General features: G+C 48.2%; 1 protein-coding gene across 1 annotated transcript; it reads right to left on the bottom strand.

Annotated features, from left to right (window-relative positions):
- Positions 1-5,244: 5,244 nt before the first annotated feature.
- LOC123184303 (UDP-glucose flavonoid 3-O-glucosyltransferase 7-like) lies at positions 5,245-6,855 on the bottom strand. The gene has a single exon (XM_044596450.1). It carries the CDS (start codon positions 6,853-6,855, stop codon positions 5,434-5,436), a length of 1,422 nt encoding a protein of 473 aa, XP_044452385.1. The 3' UTR covers positions 5,245-5,433.
- Positions 6,856-10,006: the final 3,151 nt, after the last annotated feature.

A 10,006-nucleotide genomic window follows, 5' to 3' on the forward strand; every position in this document is an offset into this window, starting at 1 on the left:
TTAGTAGCTCCAAGCCATACTGTATGGCCTGCCACGTCGGATAGGCATTTCCTGAGAATACTGTGTCCTCCAATCTTCCATCTGGATAGTACCTAGCTTTCGGCACCTGCGCACATAAACTGTTAGGCTTAGTAAGAAGCCGCCAAGCCTGGCGAGCAAGGAGAGCCTGGTTAATCACTCGGAAATCTCTGAAGCCCAGACCGCCCTTTGTTTTATGAGCTAGGATTTTTGGCCATGCCATCCAATGAGTTTTCCTCTTGCCTTCAGTGGAACCCCACCAAAAGTTCCTCACCATTCTGTTGAGGTCATCGCAAAAAGACATCGGAAACTTGAAAAATCCCATAATGTACGTGGGGATGGCTTGGGCAACGGCTTTAATCATAATTTCTTTCCCAGCAAGCGAGAGGGTGTCGCCCCAAGCAATGATTCTCTTCATCAAACGAGACTGCAAATTCTGAAATTTCCCCCTAGACATACGACCTTCTGGTGTGGGGAGTCCAAGATACTTTTCCTCAAAAGTGACTGTTGCAATATGTAAGACAGCACGCACCTTCTCCTGGTCCACAATGGCACAAGAATTATCAAACAATGCGCTACACTTGGCTGGAGTAATACACTGTCCTGTAGCTTTTTCATACGTATTTTACACCTCCTGTACTTTCAAAGCTTGCTCCTCTTTAGCCTTGAAGAAGAGCAATGTGTCATCTGCAAACAATAGGTGAGAGACGCCCGGTGCTCTGCGGCAGATTTTTAGCGGAGTGTAATCACCTTTGCTTTCCCCATCCTTCAACAAAGCAGAGAGACCATCAGCCACAAACAGGAATAAAAATGGGGAGAGAGAGGATCACCTTGCCGTAGCCCACGCGACGGTGCGAACGAATCTAAGAGGGTTCCATTAAATTTCACTGTGTATCTCACCGAGGTGACGCATGCCATAATCCAGTCCGCCCAACGGCGAGCAAAACCCATCTTTTGCATCATTCGCTCCAAGAAGATCCAATCAACCCTGTCATAAGCTTTAGACAAATCCAACTTATAGGCACAAAAACTCTTCTCCGGGTCCTTCTCTTGCTGTATATAGTGGATGCACTCAAATGCAATTAAGGCATTATCTGTAATCAGACGTCCGGGAACAAATGCACTCTGCTCAGGGGAGATAATATCATCTAGGATAGGGCGCAAGCGATTTACCAAACATTTTGATACCACCTTATAGATCACGTTGCATAGACTGATAGGCCGAAACTCTGTCAGTTTCTCCGGATTATCCACCTTGGGGATGAGAACTATAGCAGTGTCATTCACCCCATTCGGCATCACTCCCGTTCGGAAAAACTCTTTTACGCCTGCAATTACTTGGTCCCTCATCACCGCCCAGTTTCTCTGAAAGAAGCGAGCAGGGAACCCGTCTGGTCCTGGCGCCTTCAAGGGGCCAATCTGAAACAAGGCATCCGCAATCTCCTTGTCCGAGAAATCTAGGCAGAGAGCATCATTCATGAGGTCAGTAACACGAGGATTAATGAGATCAATCACAAGGTCCGCACATAGAGAATCATCAGCTGAAAATAAGTTTGCAAAATAAGATGTAACCATGGCCGCCATAGCCTCATGATCCCTATGGATGACACGTGCCGCATCCATTAAGGATTTGATGCGATTTTTTCGGGCGCGCCAAACAGCCTTCCTATGGAAGAACTGCGTGTTTCTGTATCCTTCCTTCAGCCATGCAACCCGTGATCGTTGCATCCATAGCATCTCCTCGCGGTACAAGAGTTCGTTCATCTTGTCAGTTGCTTCTCTGATCTCCTTACGATCTGCATTCATAGACATTAGCTCCTCTAGGCGAGAGCGAGACTTGTTAATTTCCTTGATTACATTACCAAACTTTTTCCTACTCCAATCATGCAACTTTTTCATCAAGTTTCCTAGCCCAGAAGCAATCTCACCAAGGTTGAGCATTGATCCCAGTTCAGCCCAAGTGTTCATAATTACCTCCGGAAGCGTGGGATCCCTCTCTCACATAACCTCATACTGGCGACACCTCCTCCCTTGATCCTGCCTTGGCTCCTCTTTCGAGCAACGTAGCAGAATTGGTAGGTGGTCCGAACTAGGAGCCACCAGGTGCTCCACCTTCGCATGTGTGAACAAATCTCGCCAGGAGTTATTTGCCACGGCCCGGTCTAGGCGGACCCTGACATTCGCCCGGCCACCACGCCGATTGTCATATGTATATGGGAGCCCTGCAAAACCAAGATCAACCAAGCCACATACTTCAAGCACATCACGAAAGTCGATCATCTGACCTGCCGATCTTGGTGTTGCAGAAAAGTGTTCGAAGCCCCACATGGCCTCATTGAAGTCGCCAACCACTGCCCATGGCATGTTGGCTTGTCGGTGCAGATCACGGAGGATGGACCACATGCGATGCCGATCCTCCGTTCGGGGCTCGCCGTAGACACAAGTGAGCCACCAAGGTGGCTCACCCATGCCGTTCGTCACGAACGCGTCAATATATCTCTCATTTATTGTTTTTACATCCAGACTCAAGGACTCATGCCAATACAAAGCAAGACCACCACTAAGACAAACACTATCTGAAGCATCAAAACCTCGTAAACCTAACCGAGCACGATACCTACTCATTTTATTCTTAGACTGCCTAGTTTCACAAATGAAAACGATACTAGGGGAGTGAGCTTACACAAGGCTCACAAGATCACGAACTGTCCGGGAGTTCCCCGCCCCCCGGCAGTTCCAACTTAAGATATTCATTGCTCCTGACGGGGCTCCGCCGGCCCCGTCAGGTCGTCGGCGGCCCCTGGGCCGACTGCCTCCTTTTTGGTTGTCACCTCCTGCATGTCATGATCACAAGTCCCTCCAAGCGCATGAGACTGCTGCCCCTCCAGCATCTCACCGGTCTCGTGCTTCTTTAGTGTGCCTGAAATAGCACCAAGCTCCTCCGATCCGTCTCTGTCCTAGCCGTCGTGCCCAAAGCCCGCCGGCACCAAGTCCGCCGTCGTCCCTGTCATCTTGAGCTGGTCCCAGATCGCCGGCGTCATTAGCCTCGGGTTGACTCGTGTAGCAGCCTCGGATCCCCCGGAAGGAGGCTTCGGGCGAGCAGCATCCACGGAGGGAGCCCCATATGCGCCCCCACCAGCCTCTGGGTTCTCCTTGGTTACCACCGGAATCTTGCCCGAGCTTTGCGAGGCCGCCGACATGCTAGCAGGCGGCAGGTCCGAGGCAGCCGCATGGGTATACTCTGGTGGTTTGCGTTGTGCCCTTGGCAGCTTCGTCAAAACCCTAGATGGGTGTTTGTGAGCGGACGTAGGATACTCCTTGCATAGATGCCTAGGACACCGGGAGTCCCGTTCAAAGACGGCAGGATCGCAGGGCCCGTCTGACCCGGACGATCGATTGGCGGACGAGGCCGCCGCGGTTCCGACTGCCCGCATGGGAACGGGAGCGGAGGACATGCCACACGTGGCCGGCGCGGCGGCCGGCGGCGGTGGCGGCGGGGCTTTTGCCATCTGATCGCCGCAGAGATCGCAAAGTTACAGCTATGATCTGATCCTCAAACCGATTACGCACACCTTAATTGGTGGCACGTCACTTTCAATCCACACCATCGCTATTTTTTTAAAACTACTGGTGGCATGGCCGTATTTCGTACGCCGCCACTATGGCGTTACTGGGGCGTGTGAGTAGACAATTACGCCACAACCATGTGTGTGGGCCCAACAGCCTACACAGTCGCGAATATTATTGGTGACATGTCAAAGACTCGACACACCTGGCTAGCTGATCACGGCTATGGACGCTGCCACGCACCGCTGTCCAGACTCGACCGACACACACACATCACATGTTGGTCATAATTATGGCGTGGCTTATTCCTAACATTCTTTCCTAAGCCACGACCTCGCCGTCATCGGAGTTGATGCAGTTTTCATCGTCGTCGTCGCCTTGAACGCCTCCGCCTGACGCCACTGTGCGCGTCTACGCGCAGCCGCGCCTCCATGGTCGCCGTTGCGCGGCCGCCGCGGCCTCCACGCCTCCGCGTCCTCCCCGGCCTTCTCGTCGTGCCGCCGCGGCCTCCTTGCCGCGCCACCGCAGCGCCCCGCTCCTCCATAGGCCGACACACGGTCCGGAGCATCGTGCAGCCGCCGGCGAACTCTGCCACCACCGGCACTCCTCCGACAAGGAGAATGACGCCCAAGATAACCAAACTCATAATACCAATTGATGGTGTCAACCCTAGCCCAAGCTTGCTCTTTGCGCTGGTGTCCAGCTCCCTCTCTCTCACTCTCTCTCTCTCATGAACGAAGGTAGAAGAAAGGGGAGACACATGACACAATTGTGCTTTTCCAGCGCACATATGCGTGCCGCAACGACGGCCTTTTCCTCAAGCAACAACTCGAGCCACACCCACACACGGGTAGTACAGCAGAGGGCCTTTTATACCCATGTGCACACACGCTCGCACTCATCCACGCACCCTGGTCACTATCCAGCTAACTACATGCAACTGACTCCTATATGCACGTCCAGTACTTATCCACTCAACTGATTACCTAAGCTTGCATGCATCTAGCGAATGACCTCATCCATGCACTCCAGGACTCGGCAGCTCCACCGCACACCATGCATTGACCCACGACGCCGGCTAGCACCACGCGCACACCCAGCTGCTTGATCGCACGCTCCTGCCGCGTGCACAACGCGCTCCAACGCGCCCGACCTGGCTAGCTGATCACGGCTATGGACGCGGCCACGCACCCGGTGTCCACACTCGACCGACCCACACACGCATGTTGGTCATCATCAAATTTACACACTTGTGCACTATACCTTCATCTATCTCTATAATATTTTTCAGAATTTTTTGAAATGTAAAAAAAATTGAATTTTCATGATTTTGAATTTTGCATTTGAAGGCCTCCATGGTGCTCGGCCTCCAAAAGCAATCTCCGTATGCTATATAACTACTAAATAGGTCTTCACCAATCTATTTCTTTTAACATGCACACATTTCACCGCAACATGGAAAAGACCACACCTTAACATGCAAACATGCATGTATGCTGAAAGGCCCGCCTCAATAAATAAATATTTCAAAGTATATGTATTTTTAATTTTATTTCTGGTATTATTAAGACAAATACAGTCCAATCTCATTGCACTATATTGTAACCAATTCGCACAGAAATGCGTGTCATCTAGCTAGTTGCAAGATTAACACGTGGCCAGGTCCCCTAATTTGTAATACAGGGCTGAGGAGATTTAATTTTATTTTGTGAAGGAAAAACAGGTCAGTGCAAAAGACTGAATGTCAAAAAAAAAAATACTGCACCAAAACATAGGTCGTGGATTGCAACAAGGAAAAATGGAATAGAGTGAAAGCCACATAATGATGTATACTTAGGTGCCACGAGTTTAGCCTCTTGCTGCCATGAGATCAGTGACGAGGCGGTGCAAATCATGCTGCGAGGAGCCTCCCTCTTCCATGGCCGCATGAGACTTTGAGGCGAGGTCCATTACCTTGGTCCTCATCACGTCACCAGGTCCCCCAGGATACATGAATGTGACCAATGCCCGCGCCACATGGTCGGCCGGGATCACCTCATGTTTTTCGTAGTCCTCGCTTCGTAAGCCAGCGCCGTGCGGCCATACTCGGTCCCCGATTCCTAGCACATCCGTGATTAGCCTCTCGGTGATGAACTGGTCGTACACCTTTGGCCATGTGAGCATGGGCACGGCTGCGGCCACTGCCTCTAGGACGGAGTTCCACCCGCAGTGCGTCAGAAATGCGCCCACTGCCGGATGCGCAAGTATGGCAGTTTGTGGAGCCCAGGATGTGATGATGATCCCCCGGTCCTCGACACGCTTCTCCCACCCTTTGGGCGGAGTCCACTTCTCCGCCGCCCGGACCACCCACAAAAACGACTTCCCCGAGGCCTCCAACCCAAGAGCAAGTTGGTCCAGCTGATCATCCGATACAAGGGCACAGGAGCCAAAGGACACGTACACGACCGAACGGTCTGACTTTGTGTCAAGCCAACGGATGTACTGTGACTCAGCAGCATCCGTGGCGCTCTGAGAGGATTGCAGCAACGGCCCTACAAAGTAGGAGCGCTGCACGTACCGTTGGCGCATGTACATGTCGCAGTACTGCTGCTCCAGGCCTGAGAATGTGTTGACGACGAGGCCGAAGCAGGCAGCTTGCATGGAGTGAACCTTGCCGAAGACGTGTCGAAATATCGATACGTCTGGCAGCTCGGTCCTTGGGATCCGTATATGAGGGATCGGAAACGGAGGGACCGTCGCCATGTCATCTCCGTCGATCGCAGCGTCCTCCATAAGGAGGTGGCGCATAGCGAGCATCGGGAAGGCCCCAACGACATTGTATGCGACGCATGGCACGCCGAGGTCGTCGGCGATGTCGGTGCTCCAGGTGAAGAGCATGTCGGTGAAGATCGCATCTGGAGACTGCGCCCGGATGAGCATCTCCTGCGCTGGGCGCATCAGGGTATCGCTGGAGGCAGCGAGGTTGATGAGCATAGAATCCGCCTGAGTGGCCGCCTTCCCAAGGTTCTCCACACCCTTGGGCAGGCCATCCACCGTTGGGAACGGATATGTGACTATCTTGACAGTTGCTGCGCTGTGGCGCTCCAGCAAGGACTGGACGATCGGAACGTTCGCCGGCGTGACTGCGACGATGGCTTCAACGGCGGCGTTTGGGCTAGACGCCGCAAGGCTAATGGCAAGCTCGGTGAAGGGCTGGATGTGGCCAGTCGCAAAGTGGGGGAAGAGCAGGACACGCAGAGTCTTGATGCCGCTGCTAGTGGTAGAAGCCATCTTTATTTCTTTAATTTCCTACGGGCAAAAGGATGTGGGTGGCTTAGCTAGCACGCTCATTTGGCCTATTTGTAAGCCCGCAAGCTGTTCGCTGTTCGCTGATTTTTCAACCAACGGTATAGTTCAGAAGATTCCACATACATATTGCAAATGCCACAAGTTTCAAGGGAAAACAGAAATTGCCAGACCATTCAACGGAAAATATGGAAGATTCCACGAGAGCAATGTTTTGGCCCCGGGGCACAGACGAGCCCAGCAGGAGTGAAAGGTAACGCCATTTAGAATAGAAAGCAAATTTAAAAAATTCTATTTTTTTTTTGTGGTGGAAGATGTTGAAGTGTGTGATGTCCATGCAAAATTTGGAGATGTTTGAACATTCAAGGAGCTCGTGACAAAAGAAACAAATTCAGGTTTGAGAGAAACATTTGAAAAACAGCACTGTTCACCTCTAGATTTGTCTTTTTTGCCGCACGCTACTCGAGTTTTCAAACATCACCAAATTTTGCACGAACATCATGCACATGCACATCTTGCTTGCAAAATAAAATCAGAAATTTTTATTTCTTTTTCTATTTTAAACCACGGTACTGTTCACCGGGGCCATCTCAGATGAGCCCGGGCACCTATTTGGATTTTCAAGATTCCACATGCATATGACCATTCGACCATCGAGGCAGTATCTTCCACATAAATAGGACAAAGAGGAACCATACGTCAAAACACGTGAGAGGAAAAATGCTCTACCGTGTCCAAGATTTATCATGTCACCAAAGACGTCGCTGACAAACCACAAGATGTATGCACATGACTGTTCTTACCTCCTACACAAGTGACATCGACTTAACTATCTGTACAAGTCAATTAATGTACACTCGGGACTACTGATTCCACAAGTTTACAATCATCCATCTATAGAAGTACAGATACACTTGACTTAAAGTCATAAATAATTGTACTCCCTTGGTCCTTCTTACTCCGCGTATTAGATTTCTATCAAGTGAAATTTTGTAAAGTTTGATCAGATTTATATTAAAAAATATCAACATCTACAACACCAAACATATGTACTATGAAACTACATTTACTAATGAATCTAAAATTATTGATCTGACACTGTGAATGTTGATACTTCTTTCTATAAATTTTGTCAAGCAGAGATAATTTGACTTCGGACAGAACTTAGGGCCGGTTCTGAAGTCCTGCAGCTTCCAACTCCACAAATTCCAAACTTGCAGTTGGGACAAAAGTTTTAGCTCCTAGAAGTGCAATCTGAGAAGCTGAGGCAGACCGTAGTGCAAAAAGGCGAAGCTGGGAAAGCCCAGCTCTACCAAACTGAGAAGCTTAGAGTTCGTCATATTTACAGAAACTTTCCCCGCCAAAGAAAACAGTTCATCCTTCTCCCGTTCAAAATAGACTAAACGAGCGGCTGCCCCTCGAGTCGATACAGTAATCCCTCTCTCGTACACAGGCTGGCCGACCTGGGCTGGTCCAGCCGGCCCATTATGGCGCTCAAACAGGCCACCGAGGCTGCCAGCCCGTGATGGCGATGCAAGAAGCTGGCGATGCTACCGAACACATTCGTGTCGCTGCGTGGAGTTGGAAGCTGCAATGAGAAGCTGGATTTGAAGAGTTCGTGGAGTTGGGAGGACATCAGAAGAGGCCCTTATATGCAGATTAAATGAACCGGAGGGAGTACAATTATATGAAGTTCTGTACAATCATATGGAGCTAAAATCATAATTGATTGTAAATATTAAATAGCACATATAATTTAAAATATTACTTCATGACTTCTTCACGAGTATTCTCATCTAAAAATTTGACTTCAAAAAGTTCATCAAGTGTTGCGCATATTACGTGTATCACTCCATTAGTTCAAGTGAGACAAAAATGCAAATGACTACACTCATCACCCCCAAACCCCCCATCTAGGTACGGTCCCAAACCAAAACCAGCTATCGTTTCAAACGCCTAATGACTGCAAGTACACGGACATTGTAGTATCTTTCGATGAAAGTGATATCCAAATGTTTATAGAACCACTGGAGCAAATGTTGAGTTTTGCTCCTTTTCTGGAACTAGACTTCTCATGTGTCCTAGCTGCATTTGCATCTAAGTGTAATCATGCATGTAAATATTATACTCATTATCAGCTTCTACGAAAACAAATAATCTAGAGTATACTTTAAACTAAACTACAAACTAGAAACTAAATGGAGAACGAAAAGACATGAGACTTTATGGGACTACTATTACCGATAAGCTAGAGAGCAAAGCTGAAGCTAGGTGCAACATGATGCCTAGTGCATAAACCCAACACAGACATCACCGTCCAACCAAACAATTTACCGGTCTATGACGGAAATTAAGGGTCTCTGTATGATTTTTCAAATGTATTAGTCACTTCTTTCCTATCACTGATATTTCAATCTAACAGGTGGTTCTGATGCACGTTATAAAAAATCAATAAAAAAGAAACGCCTAGCCTTGTTAAAATTTGGCAAGGAGAAATAGCCACCAAATCAATCAATAGACTATATATATTGTTTGGCCCATAACTTATGGCCCAAGAACAAATGGTTGCCCAAAGCAATTGAAAAGGAGCTCTTGTAATGCTATGTACTACCTCTATCTGGGTTTATTAGTACCCTTCGTATTTTGTGTTAAATTTTGGCCATATATTTGACTAGCAAAATATGAGGGATATGTGAAAAAAATAATTTGTTAGAATTTTATTTGAAAGTACTTTGCCATGGTACTATTTTTTCTATACATTACATATATTTGCCAGCAAAATATATGGTAAAATATCACACAAAATACTATGAAGGCTAATAAACCGAGACGGAGGTAGTAAAACCCTATCAACTGTTCCCATCAATGTATTGTAAAAAAAGAATGAATGTGTTGCTAGGTGCTTGACTACTATGGCCACACACTCATACATGAGCCATACCTATAGAAATGTGAAACAACACTAAAATAGGTAGATATATGAAATGCTAATTTATTTTTGGGGACGTGAAATGCTAACTAAATTTATCTATCAAAGTGAGAGGACAATTATTTGCTATACAATTCATGTAGAAATTACACTTTCTATAAATGGAAGAATTTATATACAACAGCTCAATTTTCACACACTAGTACA

Source organism: Triticum aestivum, chromosome 2A (assembly GCF_018294505.1).
Source record: "Triticum aestivum cultivar Chinese Spring chromosome 2A, IWGSC CS RefSeq v2.1, whole genome shotgun sequence".
Lineage (NCBI taxonomy): Eukaryota > Viridiplantae > Streptophyta > Magnoliopsida > Poales > Poaceae > Triticum > Triticum aestivum.